This window comes from Anopheles funestus, chromosome 3RL, assembly GCF_943734845.2.
Source record: "Anopheles funestus chromosome 3RL, idAnoFuneDA-416_04, whole genome shotgun sequence".
NCBI lineage: Eukaryota > Metazoa > Arthropoda > Insecta > Diptera > Culicidae > Anopheles > Anopheles funestus.
Genome location: NC_064599.1, coordinates 52,286,643 through 52,299,827, shown reverse-complemented (window position 1 = coordinate 52,299,827; position 13,185 = coordinate 52,286,643). Strand labels below are relative to the sequence as shown.

Here is a 13,185-nt window from a genome sequence, read left to right as displayed (position 1 = left end):
TCATGGGGTTTTATACATTTAGCAATTAAATTATCATGAACATTAAATATAGCAGTGGAACATTTAATTAACTTTTTCTTTACGGCGTATATCGCTAACATTTGTCCTAGTTTTTCTACACTTGCATTTCTTAATTCATCAATAAGAGCATTAAATTCTGTTTTGCTTTCTAAACTGTAACATTTTGCCCCTAATTCGTCACAAAACGAAAATATGTGAGCGATATCGTGTTCCCGTGGTGAAAGATATTTTTTCAGATTTTCATCAATGCTTGCATTGGTGCATAAAATATATGTATGAGAACCATTCAAAGAATGTTCATATCCATCAAGATAAGAGATAAAGTACATTGGGATTGAAAAGGGTTTGTTAGAATTCCATTTCGTGAACAAATTACCTTCTTTGATCAGTTGAACATTTTTCTGAGAATTCAGTTTATGTTTGGCCTGAATATAAACATAAGCAAAATTGTTTGGTGTCGATGGCAATGAGTAGTGAAATACGACGTCATCAAATTTACCGGCAGTCGAATCTTCCATGGTAATTTTAAAATCCGATAAAACACCTCTTCGTCGGAGAGTGAAGGCACGCAGCAATATCACCATTGCCGTACGCAAATGATAGGAGCTTCCGTGCATTGTTGATCGTCCTCCAGCACCTTCATTAGCCATTATTATTGTTATTGGATTCTTCCTGGTTTTTGATATTGTTGAGTAGATGGATGTAGGGCTAAAAATGAAAAATGAAATTCATCAGTTAAATTTTATTTAGTTCCCTGATATTACCAATTTATATTAGCCTATATAATCTTTTTATGTGATTATTTCTTTATATATAATTATCTACATATATAGGGGTCTATATAATTAGAGACCGGCAGTATAAAGACTACAATCACCATTTATTTTAAGGACCACAAATCACTATGTTAAACGCCTTCAGGGTTGCATATTACTTGTAAATGTAAACATTATCAACAATTCAATAATGGCGAAGTTATCTGTTTCTTTGGTGGTGTTTGCTTAACCAACAACCTTATTGTTTTGCTATATTATGTGTGAATAACTAAAAAAACCAATGTATGTGTTAGGTAATAATCAATACATATTAACACAAAATATTTCACATGACGCTTTAGCAAATATCTGATGTTTTATGAAATTAGGCAAAGCTCTACTGAGCTCAATGAGATTATCGTACAAAGCTAATAAAATCAAGGATCATTCAATTATGACAAAAAAAAACTAAAATTGAACAATGGTCAACCTCCTTCTTCCCTTTTGTATCATATCGCAGTGTTGGAAATATCCCTCCTATTTCAAGTAATAATTTGACCACCCTATGCTACTAGCTTTAAAATAAAACAAAAACTTTGAACGCGTTTACCTCGTTAAGTAATGTAATCAATGATGAATATGTAAACAATGTATTAAAAAGTAAAACTAACAGTTGCGAAAAATAAATAATATTAACATGTGAACTAACACTACTTAGTTCTAAACTTTGTTAATCACTCCAATACCTCAAAAAGCGTTGCAAATAGAAAAGTCTATGTTGTCCGTTCAAGGTGTATGTACTTTTAGAATGTAAAGTTTCATAGAGTAAAATGATATAACACTTCTTTAGTGTTCAGGGAGAATCCCAAATCGATTTTTTTTTTCAATTTTTAATTTTGGATATCAACTGAAATTTACTCAACAAAGGTACCCTACATATTTTTTTGGGTTTGAAGGATATATGTCGGTATCCAAACCGAAATTGAACATGACAATGGTCCGGTGGTGTATGTTACAAACGACGCCGATCCACACTGCAGGACCGGGGATCAAATCCGATCCGGATCGTCCCGACATAGCAAGGACTGGCTATCCTGCTACATGGTAAAATAAGTCTTAATAAGGCCTAGGCGTTATTAACAAGCGCAAAAAAAATATCAAAATGAGTTAGGTCACTATTTTAAGGTTTCTTAAGCGATTTTTTTATCAGCGGAAACTCTTATCAATCAGCTAAGAGAACGTGGCCAATCAGAAGATGCTGGTCTAATGTCCTATCAAGATAGTGTTTGCGACCCGTTCAGGATGCAACGTAGAGTAGCACAGCAAGCTGGTAGGTTAGTTAAAATGGAGCAAAACCTATTAGAGATTTAATGGATAGATGGATAGATGGATCAGATGGACAGGGTATAGAGGACAGCAGCAATAGATCGAATTTCCTGGAAAACGATTTTCGGGCAAGCAGGCCATGACAATATGACGTGCATTTTCCGCTTTCGACCAAGTAATTGACGCAGACAAAAGTTTTGAATAGAAGCTTCCTTTTGGTACACAGGTGTTATTGAACTTGCAGTAGGCATTTTTGTATCTGAGAGTGATATTGACTGGTAGACTTTAAAATCAAATGACAATATTAGTACATATTTCTAAAACTTTAAAGGAAAGGAATGGTTAGGTTTACCTAACTGCGTAATTTATAATTAGGTTTATTTTCTGAATACTTGTGCTGTTGTAAATGATTGCGACTTCAAAAAGGTTTTGTTGGTTCACCTATTAGCGACCACAAATTGGTCTTTATTTGCCGCGTATTTGAAATGTAAGAGGCCGAAAGCGCGTCTTTTGGCCCCTATTTATACAATTCCCTTTTCCTTAACGGCCATTCTTTTTCCCTTCACGGCGTTCCGTCCCGGTGTCATCGAAATTCGTCTGCTATAATCGATTAATTACGATTAATTAACTGTCACATTTGTCTAACCAAAACAAATGAATTCTGTCACCGCATTCGAATCAAAACAATGACGCGTTGTTATTCACAACATACTCCCCTCCAGTGCAGCAATCCGGTGCTTCACTTAACGAACGTCATTGTAGACCACGCGGTCTCTAATACTGAACTTTCTCTTTGGTTACCGCTTAATCCCTCCGCGTTTCTACGTCTAACACTGCGATTTTAGTAGCGGGTCGTTCGATTGTACCGCTGTTAGTCTGTACCGTCGCGCGTCTAACCTGACCGTCTTTTGCCTGAACTATTGCGATTACGCGTCCCTTCGGATAGCAACTACGAGGTAGGTTTCCGTCGATAATCAACACTATGTCGCCGACTGCGATTGGTTTTACAGGTTCGAACCACTTCGTTCGCCGGGTTAACGTTGGCAAGTAGTCTTCGGTCCACTTCTTCCAGAATAGCTGCGCGTTACGTTGTGCAGCACACCACGATGCCTTTACAGCTGCCGGCGAATCATCCAGGAACGCTTCTGGCTTAGCTCCGTCCGAGCTACCCAACAGGAGGTGGTTTGGCGTTATCGGAGAGTCCATCTCGTCTTCTAAAGGTATGTACGTCAGTGGTCTGCAATTAATAATTAGTTCGATTTCCGTTAGGGTTGATATCAGCTGCTCATCGCTCGGAGTTTTGGGTAAATCCAGGCTGCTTAGCGCCTTCTTGACCGATTGCACCAGACGCTCCCAACATCCACCAAAGTGAGGCGCGGATGGTGGGTTGAAAGTCCACTTCATCACCGGACTCGAAAACCTCTCCATTAACGCATCCGTGTCGACGTCCTTCAAGGCTTCTCGTAACTCTCGCGCTGCTCCGACGAAATTAGTGCCCTGGTCACTGATGATCTCACGTGGTGATCCACGTCTCGCGACGAATCGGCGGATCGCCAGAATACAGGAGGCTGTTGTAAGCGTGTGTACTACCTCCAAATGAATCGCTCGCGTTGTCAGGCAGGTGAAGATCGCTCCCCACCGTTTCTCATGGCGACGTCCAACGGTGACATGTATCGGTCCAAAATAGTCCAGCCCGGTGTAGGTGAAAGGCCTTTGCGAAACTGCAAGCCTTTGGAAAGGGATGCTCCCCATTATCGGCGGGTTTGGCGCTGCATCGCGGATCTTGCACCACTGACACAGGCGTCGCACGCGGTTGAATTCTACCCGAACCTTCGGTATGTGGAACTTCGCCTGTAGTTGGTTTACCACCGTCCTATGGTTCTGATGACAGTACCTTTCATGGAAGTCCTGTATAATAAGGTCTGTGACATGGTGCCGCCTCGGGAGGATTACCGGTCTCTGAAGTGACTCATCAAAAAGGTAGTGGTTAATACGCCCGTGTACTCTAAGCACACCATGTTCATCTAAAATGGGACAAAGCTTATATAGTTTGCTTTCCCTTTTCAGCGGTTTCGTCCATGGATACTTCCTGTCGGTGGTGTTCTTCATGCGCTTCACATCACTCCCAAACTCTACCATTTGGACGACGATGAATATTGTTCGTTCCGCTGTCGATAGTTCCTCCTGCGTTAGTGGCCCCTTTGGTACTTCAAGCTGTCGGACCTTGCGCCGTAGAGTTTCTACGTACCGTATGACGTATCCGACTGTTCTCAGGAGCGTTTTCCATCGCGAAAACCGTGTGAAGTCAACCAGATAATCGTCTATTGTGTGGTGCAGGATTACTTGCCGAGCTTCCTCGACCGTCTCTCCGGCATCGGCGTTGTTTATCGGCCACTCTCCTTCTGGTTGCCAGATGAACTCCGGCCCACGAAACCATCGTCCCGACGGCCCCATTTCCGGAATCGCCTGCCATTTGGTCGCGTCATCCGCGACGTTTAGCTTGGTTGATAGCCAATGCCATTCTTCCGTGTTAGTGGATTCGATCAATTCGCTTACCCGAAATGCAACAAATGGGGAATATCGCCTATGGTCGGACCTGATCCAGCTAACGACGTTTCTCGAATCGGTCCAAAATATCCTTTTGGTGATGCTTAAACGATGCTCGTCTGCTATGTGCCTGGCGAAGCGAGCCCCTATTAATGCGGCTTGCAGCTCGAGCCTTGGAATGGACAGATATTTAATCGGCGCTACACGTGTTTTCGAGCCGACCAGTGCGCACTCTATTGTGCCATTTTCTTCGAATCGCAGGTAAGCTACCGCTGCCATACCGCTTTGACTGGCGTCGCAAAATATGTGCAGTTGTATGTTGTTGACACTGTGCGACGATAATTCTCGATAACATCTTCTAACGGTAGTCTTTTGCAGGTCAGGCAGTACTGCTACCCATTTCAACCATTTCTTCGCGACGTCGCCCTCCAGAGTATCATCCCATCCTAGACGGGAGCGCCACAGATCTTGCAGTAAGACTTTCAGAAACATCAGAAAGTGTCCAATCAGACCTAGAGGATCATATATGACCATCAGCGTTCGAAGTACTTCACGTTTTGTGGGCATCTTGGTTCCAGCCAATAGCTCCTGGTCGTTCTTCGGGCTGAGTCGAAAGGTGAATGTGTCATCCTCCGTGTTCCACCACATTCCCAATACCTTTTCCGTGCCTTGTTCGGCACACATTTCGATGCTTGTTTGGTCGTTGGCTGCGCTTCGCAAGCGCTTAACTACCTCCCTGGAATTGGATAACCAGTTCCGGATCTCGAATCCACCTTGTGCATGTACGTGTTTAACGTCTTCTGCTAACGTTACTACTTCCTCCTCCGTCTCGACGCTGGACAGCATGTCATCTACGTAGTGTTCGTACTTTATGCACTGTGAAGCTCGGGGAAACCTTTCAGCGAACCTATCCGCGTTGATATTCTTCACGTAGTGAGCACTACCAGGAGAACAAGCAGCTCCAAATGTCATGACGGAGACTGCGTAGATATTCGGTGGCCTGTTTGGACTGCTCCCGTCATCCCAGAAGAATAATTGGCTACGTTGGTCTGCTGGTTTCATACGTACTTGGAAAAACATCTCGCGGATGTCTCCCGTTACTGCTACACGGAACTCACGAAATTTGTAGAGTACTGCGACCAATCCCACCAACTGGTCCGGCCCTGTGAGGAGGAAACTGTTTAGACTAACTCCTTGGACCTGTGCGGCAGCGTCGAACACCATTCGGAGTTTCCCTGGCTTATTGACGTTGAAGACTGGGAAAATTGGCAAGAACCAGTCTCTGGGCTCCCGTTTAGCAACCTCACTCTCGTTCATTCGGCGGATGTAGCCCTTCGCCTCGTAGTCCTTCATCTTTTGGGTGATAGCGTTCGCTAATTTGGGATCTTTCTCCTTCTTTTTTCTTAGGCCCGTATATCTTCTCAAAGCCATGTTTCTGTTACACGGCAGCCGTACGTCGTCGTATTTCCACAGTAAGGCTGTTTGGTAACGGTTATCCAGCAATCGGGTTTCCGATGCAAGGATTGCATTGGACCTTTCATTTTCCTTCGGAATAACGGTCTTTGTGCTACTAATTCCCAGCGATTCAATAGCGTAATGTGTCTTCAATGCGTTGTATAAATGGTCACTCGAAACACCATCGCATATGCACACATGATAACAGCTACGAACTGCTTCTCCACGTGACGATCCACCGCGTGCCCCAAAAACGGTCCAACCTAGCTTCGTCTTCGTAGCGAGCGGCTCTCTACTCCCACCTTCGGCGTACTTGAGAGGCCTGCCTAGGCCCCAGTTGTCCACGCCAATCAGGATACGGGGTCTTGCCTTGTAGTACGAGGCGACAGGCAATCCCCTCAGATGAGTATACCTTGCACTTAGTTCTTCCATGCTTACTGATTGTTCTGGAAGAGATAAATCGTTAACAGAGTGTACTATTTTTAGATGGAACGCCTTGGACCCTTCGCGCACGCTTGAGATGCTAAGTGCCACACGAACTGAGCCAACCTCCTGACGTGTGGTGCCGCCCGTCCACCTCAAACTCATCGGATCCGGTCTGCCCTCAACACCGAGCTCTTCGATCAAACTATGCTCTATAAATGTCGCTGTCGACCCTTCATCAAGGAGAGCGTACGTCCGTACCTCCTTATTATTGCCGTAAAGGATGACCGGTACATAGCGTAGCAGAATGTTTCCATCTGTGCTTGTGTGTGCGTTACATCGTTTAGTGTCTTGTGTGGTGTCGTGTTTAGTGCTGTGTGCGTTGCCTGATCTTCCCGTAGTGCTACTTCTCTCGTGCAACAGTGCGTGATGGTGTAATTTGCACCCTTCGATATTACACACCGTCTTTATAAAGCACACACCCCGGTGCGCTGCTAAACATCGTACGCGTAAACTCTCGTTTCGGACGTATGCGCGTCGTTCCGACAACGATAACTCCCGGAACATTTCGCAGTCTACCAGTTTGTGCCACGCGTCGTGACATAATTTACACTCACGACTGGTAGATGGTTCGGTTGTGTGTACGGTTACATGCGCTTGTCGAGTGTTTGGTGATTCACGGCGATCAAGTATTGGCCCCTTTTTTGATATCTTCACCATTAACCTGGCAGCCGTCGCGATTTCTCCAATCCACTTGCCGAATTCGCTGACGGTAGCCTCTGGCAATTGCACCTTGTACCGTGCCCATTCCAGCAGCCGTTCCGGGGGTAATTTCGCCGCCAGCTCGTCGAGCAGGGCGACATCGCAGTCATATTGCCGCAGTCCCGATATTTGGATCGTTGCGCACATCTTCTGCACGCCCTTCCCGAAGGCTGCTATGGTCTCCAGATTTCCGCTCTAGGCGCGGGCATTTTCCTCACCTTTTGGATCAGGCTCTCCACGATGAGTCCCGGCCTTCCGTACTCGGACCTGAGAATGTCTAACGCCTTCTGCAGCCCCGAGGGCATCAGCAGTATATGATCTACCGACTCGAGAGCTGGTCCGCGCAAGGCTCGCTGCAACCGTAGCAGGTTCTCCTGATCGTCGAAGCCGCATGCCGCGGACGATCGCTGGTAGCTGGCATAAAACATCGGCCATTGCTCTGGCACCCCGGAAAAGGTAGGGAGCTCCCTACTGACGATCTTCCGCGCTGCCTTTTGACGGACAGTCAAAGCGTCGTCACCTAGCGTCACGTTCAACGGCTTGGCCATCTGAAACGAAACACCACGCTCACCCGTTGCCGCTTCTTCATACTTCTCCTGCTGTCTACGCTGGGCCTCACGGTGCGTCGCGAGTGATTCGTCCACCGCGCGACGCCAATCAGCATACTCCTGGTCCAGCGCTGCGGCTTGGTCGATGGCCACCGTATGATCGTAGCCTGGCGGTGACGCGGCCATTGTAGCGTCGAATGGCCGCCAGCGTCGTAGGTTGTCCGCCATCGTGCTACTACTCGGCTGCAACACTCGCGTCCCGTACCCGTCCGGACTCGAAACTAGGGTCGAAGGGTGATGAACCCGCCGGTCCTCAGTCGCCATTGCAGCTGCAGTCCGTTTTGGCGTCGTCACTCCCAGCCGCTCCGTGTCTCGCAGCCAACCCTCCATCCTGTCCGCCTTACCATCCGGTACACCTTGCAAACTGGGATTGCTGCGTTCCCGTTCGCGCGCGAGTTCTCGCCGCTCCAGCTCAAGCTCCCGACGCTCCAACTCAAGCTCCTTTCGCGCCAGCTTGAGCTCTCTGGCATCCAGACTGGGAAGATTCGTCCTCCTCGAACTAATGGACTCTTCGTCCACCGATGGCGTACGAGTTCCCGTACGCCTTTCTGAAGGCTCCTCGAGTGCTTCCGATTGGTACTGCCGCTCCGCACTCGCACTTTTAGAGCCTCTTGCTCCTTCCATTTTATCTACAACTTCTTTCACTTTTGGACGAGTCTACAAAAAAATCACTTCCCGACGGTTCACTTTTTCGTGGCTTATCGCGCGCGTACCGACACTTTACATACGATCGAACGAATAGCACTTACTTCGCGAGTGACCGAATTGCGTGGATTGTGACTAAGTAAGACTAGTGAATTACGTTAAGCAATTTGTGGAATGTTGTAAATGATTGCGACTTCAAAAAGGTTTTGTTGGTTCACCTATTAGCGACCACAAATTGGTCTTTATTTGCCGCGTATTTGAAATGTAAGAGGCCGAAAGCGCGTCTTTTGGCCCCTATTTATACAATTCCCTTTTCCTTAACGGCCATTCTTTTTTCCTTCACGGCGTTCCGTCCCGGTGTCATCGAAATTCGTCTGCTATAATCGATTAATTACGATTAATTAACTGTCACATTTGTCTAACCAAAACAAATGAATTCTGTCACCGCATTCGAATCAAAACAATGACGCGTTGTTATTCACAACATGTGCATTAAGGTATTCTAAAGTAATAGTCATAGCTTAAGTCATATGCGATAAAATCCTAATTATGAATTAAGAGAGAAAAAAACGATTTTATTTAGATCTGCTGCGAAACGAGAATTAATTTTTACTACCAAACTACATTTTTGCAAAACTCTTACCTACCATAATTGTAATTCAGAAAAATCAATTCTTCAATTTTTTTGGATTTTTATCTATTTCTACGCTCGGTGGAAATTTCCCCTGTTTTAGAGAAAATTCTCTCACATGGAACGGATGTAGCTGGAACACACAACCGTTTCAGCATGAGATTATATAAGTTGGGATAAAATATTTTACTTTGCTTCCACCAGTTAAGAGGATCACCATTCCTAGTTAAATAAATATCTTTCATAAAATTTTCTACCTCTCGGGTTACACTGGCTCCAGGATGCAACGTTGTTTCCCTATTGCTTAATTTTGAGTCGTAATTGGCCCACAACTTCTTCTTCTTTTCTTTTCTGGCCTGCTCATGGTCGAGCACGTCGCGTAGACATGGCCTGGTCGCCAATCCGTTTCCAGGAAACTCGGTCCAGTGCTGCAGTCCTCCACCCACGGCTGCATCCGATCTCCGACAGGTTTGACTCCACCTGATCCAGCCAACGAGCTCGCTGTGCTCCTCTCCGCCTCGTGCCGAACGGATCGTTGACGAGCACCTTCCTGGTGGGGCATGAGTCCGGCATCCTCATCACGTGCCCCAGCCATCGTATCCTTCCGGCTTTGACCACCGTCAGGATATCTGCACCGCCAAACAGCTCAGCTAGCTCGTGGTTCATTCTCCTTCTCCACACGCCCTGCTCGCACACACCGCCAAAGATAGTCCTTAGCACCCGCCGTTCGAAAATAGCGAGTGCATTGGCATCCTCCGTTAGCAGAGTCCAGGACTCGTACCCGTAGAGGACTACCGGACGTATCAGTGTGCGATATATCGTGCACTTCGTGTGTTGCTGGAGCCTTCTGGATCGCAGGAGTTTGTGGAGCCCGTAGTAGGCACGATTTCCCTGAACAATGCGCCTTCGGATTTCGCTGCTCATGTTGTTGTCCGAAGTTACGATCGTACCAAAGTAGCAGAACTCCTCTACCACCTCGAGATCGTCGCCGTCAACTGATACTCTGCTCCCGAGTCGGGCTCTATCACGGTCAGAGCCTCCGGCAAGCAGGTACTTTGTCTTCGTCGCATTGATCCTCAATCCAATTCTGTCGGCCTCGCGTTTCAGTCGGGTGTACGCGTCGCACACCGCCGCAGATGTCCGTCCGATGATGTCAATGTCATCCGCGAAGCCGAGAAATTGGAGAGAACGGGTGAAAATCGTGCCCCGGATGTCGAAGCCCGCGCTTCGCATGACACCTTCCAGAGCGATGTTAAACAGCAAACAGGAGAGTCCGTCCCCTTGCCTCAGACCCCGGTGAGATTCGAACGATTCCGACAGCATGTTCGATACTCTCACCTTGCACTGCACCCCATCCATCGTGGCCTTCAACAGCCGTACCAGCTTCCCAGGGAATCCGTACTGCTGTATGGTGTTCCATAGTTCGGTCCGATCTATGGTATCGTAGGCCGCCTTAAAGTCGATGAACAGGTGGTGCGTGGGGATCTGATGCTCTCGGCACTTCTGGAGGATCTGCCGTAGAGTAAAGATTTGGTCGGTGGTCGATTTGCCTCCAACAAATCCAGCTTGGTAGCTTCCGACGAAATCTGTGGCAAGGGGCGCAAGTCTGCAGAAGAGTATTCGGGACAGGATCTTGTAGGCAGCATTCAGGACTGTGATGGCTCGGAAGTTAGCACAGTCCAGTCTGTCGCCCTTTTTGTACACTGGATGTATGACACCCAGCTTCCACTCGTCCGGTAGTTCTTCCTGGTCCCAAATCCTTACGATCAGCCGATGCATAAGCGCGGCAAGCCTCTCCGGGCCCATCTTGAACAACTCTGCCACCAGCCCATCGCTGCCAGCTGACTTGTTACGTTTCAGCTGTTTGATGGCACTGGTGACTTCGTCCAAGGATGGCGGGGGCACTTCGTCATCCTGCTGGCTGTCGCAATACTGCTCTCCTCTGCTTCCTGCAGAGGTCTCCCCTGCATCTGCTCCGTTCAGGTGCCTGTCGAAGTAGCACTTCCACCTTTCGATCACCTCTCGCTCGTCCGACAGGATATCTCCCTCCTCGTTGCGGCACATAGCGGTTGTGGGAGTAAAACCGCCTCGTGCCGCATTCAGTATCCTGTAGAACTTACGAGTTTCCCCCGACTGGGATAGCTGCTGCATCAATTGCTCATCCGACTCTTCGAAGCTGCGCTTCTTGTCCTGGAAGAGTCGGGTCTGCTGCCTTCTCAGTCGTCTGTAGTCTTCCACGTTCTGCCTGGTCTCGCGCTGGAGCATGCGAGTACGCGCTGCGTTCTTCTCGGATAGTGCTCGCCTGCACTCATCATCAAACCATTCCTTCCTCCGGTTACGTGTTACGCGGCCAATAGTTCGATCGGCCGTGCTGCTGATGGCTTGTTCCATCATACGCCAATGGTCATTGAGGGACATCGCCTCGAAGGTGGTGTCCTCCGGCAACGCTTCCCCAAGCGTGGTCGCGAAGTCCCTCGCCACATCAGCTTGCCGCAACCGATCTATGTCGAGCCTTGGGGTGGGCTGATAGCGCAGCTTATTGGCTGCGCACAGTTTCTGGCGTAACTTAACCATAACCAGGAAATGGTCTGAGTCGACGTTTGCTCCCCTGTACGTACGTACGTCGATAATATCCGAGAAGTGCCTTCCATCGATGAGAACGTGGTCAATCTGGGAATATGTCTGCTGTGGTGATCTCCAGGTGTAGCTGAAGCGTGGTGCGTGCTGGAAGAAGGTGCTGCGAATGGTCATGTGCTTGGAGGAGGCGAAGTTTATTAGGCGGAGCCCATTGTCGTTTGTCAGCTGGTGGGCGCTGAAACTGCCTATCGTGGGTTTGTATGCCTCCTCCCGTCCGACCTGAGCGTTAAAGTCTCCGATGACGATCTTGACGTCGTGTTGTGGGCAGCGGTCGTACTCCCTCTCCAGCTGCGTATAAAATAACTCCTTATCGTCATCGGTGCTCCCAAGGTGCGGACTATGCACGTTAATAATGCTCAGGTTGAAGAGCTATTTCTTGATCAGGTTCAGCAGAGTTTGCAGAACTAATTTGTACGGGTTGGTTTTGGGTTTGGTCGTCAATGATTATTTGTATTCTTCTTTCGTACGTTTTTTTTTAAATAATTCTGCATCTTCCATGAATCCTTCCTGCTTATATCTAGGATCCAAAAATATCGCTTCCACCACAATATCATTATCTTTTACATGTCTTAGCCTCTCCAAGGTTTTCTTTAACAACGTTTGAACCAAAATTCGCACTTCTTCAATTAAATTTGGGTCGCTCTGTGTTTTCCTTAACTCTGCAATTAAAATTCGACATATTACACCCATTTTTGAAAGAGTAACTGTTTTCTCCGCAGATACTTCAGTAGTTGCCAAATTAAACAGCTCTAGTACCGAAATTGCTTGTTCCATAATAACCCAATCTTTTTCTTGCAACTTGCTATGAATATTTAATATTGCCAAACAAGAAAGTAATGGTTCTTTATTTTTTAAAAATCTAGCAAGCATGTCGTTTGTGGAATTCCACCGAGTTGCAACATCTTGCTTTAGTTTTAGAACTTGACACTTGAGATTTTTCTGCATTTCCTCAAGTTTTTTGGTGGCCTTAGAACCTTTTTTAAAATGTCTAACAATGGACTTGACTTCATCAACAGTGGGTTTTATTGACTTTTCGATTCCTTCCTGCACAATAAGATTGAGACAATGTGCAAAACAAGGAACATGACTAATTTTGGCAGAATCGGCTGTTGATTTCATATTCGATGCATTGTCTGTTACTATTGCAATAATTTTATCTTGTATCCCAAAATTCGACAGAACGGTTTTTAACCATTGTGCAATATTTTGACCTGTGTGGCTAATCGAAAATTCCGAGCATTCTAATAGAAATGAACATAAATGTGCATCATCATCGATGAAATGTGATGTAACAGCATAGAAGCTAGTGTTGTTGATATTTGTCCATCCGTCCATAGTTAAAGAAACTGATTTTGCAGAAGAAATTTTAGATTTT

At 46.6% G+C, this 13,185-nt stretch overlaps 4 protein-coding genes across 6 annotated transcripts in view; 2 read left to right on the top strand and 2 right to left on the bottom strand.

Moving 5' to 3' along the window:
• The window catches only part of LOC125767197 (uncharacterized), a 285,303-nt gene that overhangs the window by 77,298 nt on the left and 194,820 nt on the right, over positions 1–13,185 (top strand). The gene's annotated exons all lie outside the window — the stretch shown is intronic.
• The window catches only part of LOC125772085 (uncharacterized), a 312,356-nt gene that overhangs the window by 203,347 nt on the left and 95,824 nt on the right, over positions 1–13,185 (top strand). The window lies entirely within an intron of this gene.
• On the bottom strand, positions 664–7,436 carry LOC125769498 (uncharacterized). Its single transcript, XM_049438232.1, has 3 exons — positions 7,145–7,436; positions 3,000–6,844; positions 664–729 (listed from the first exon to the last, which is right to left on the bottom strand). Exons 1-3 carry the CDS (start codon positions 7,434–7,436, stop codon positions 664–666), a joined length of 4,203 nt encoding a protein of 1,400 aa, XP_049294189.1.
• Positions 12,187–13,185, bottom strand: part of LOC125767225 (E3 SUMO-protein ligase ZBED1-like) — a 1,590-nt gene continuing 591 nt past the window's right edge. The window contains exon 1 of the mRNA XM_049433580.1: positions 12,187–13,185. This exon is cut by the window's right edge and continues 591 nt beyond it. Within this exon, the coding sequence (XP_049289537.1) occupies positions 12,255–13,185 (931 nt within the window). The 3' untranslated portion in view covers positions 12,187–12,254.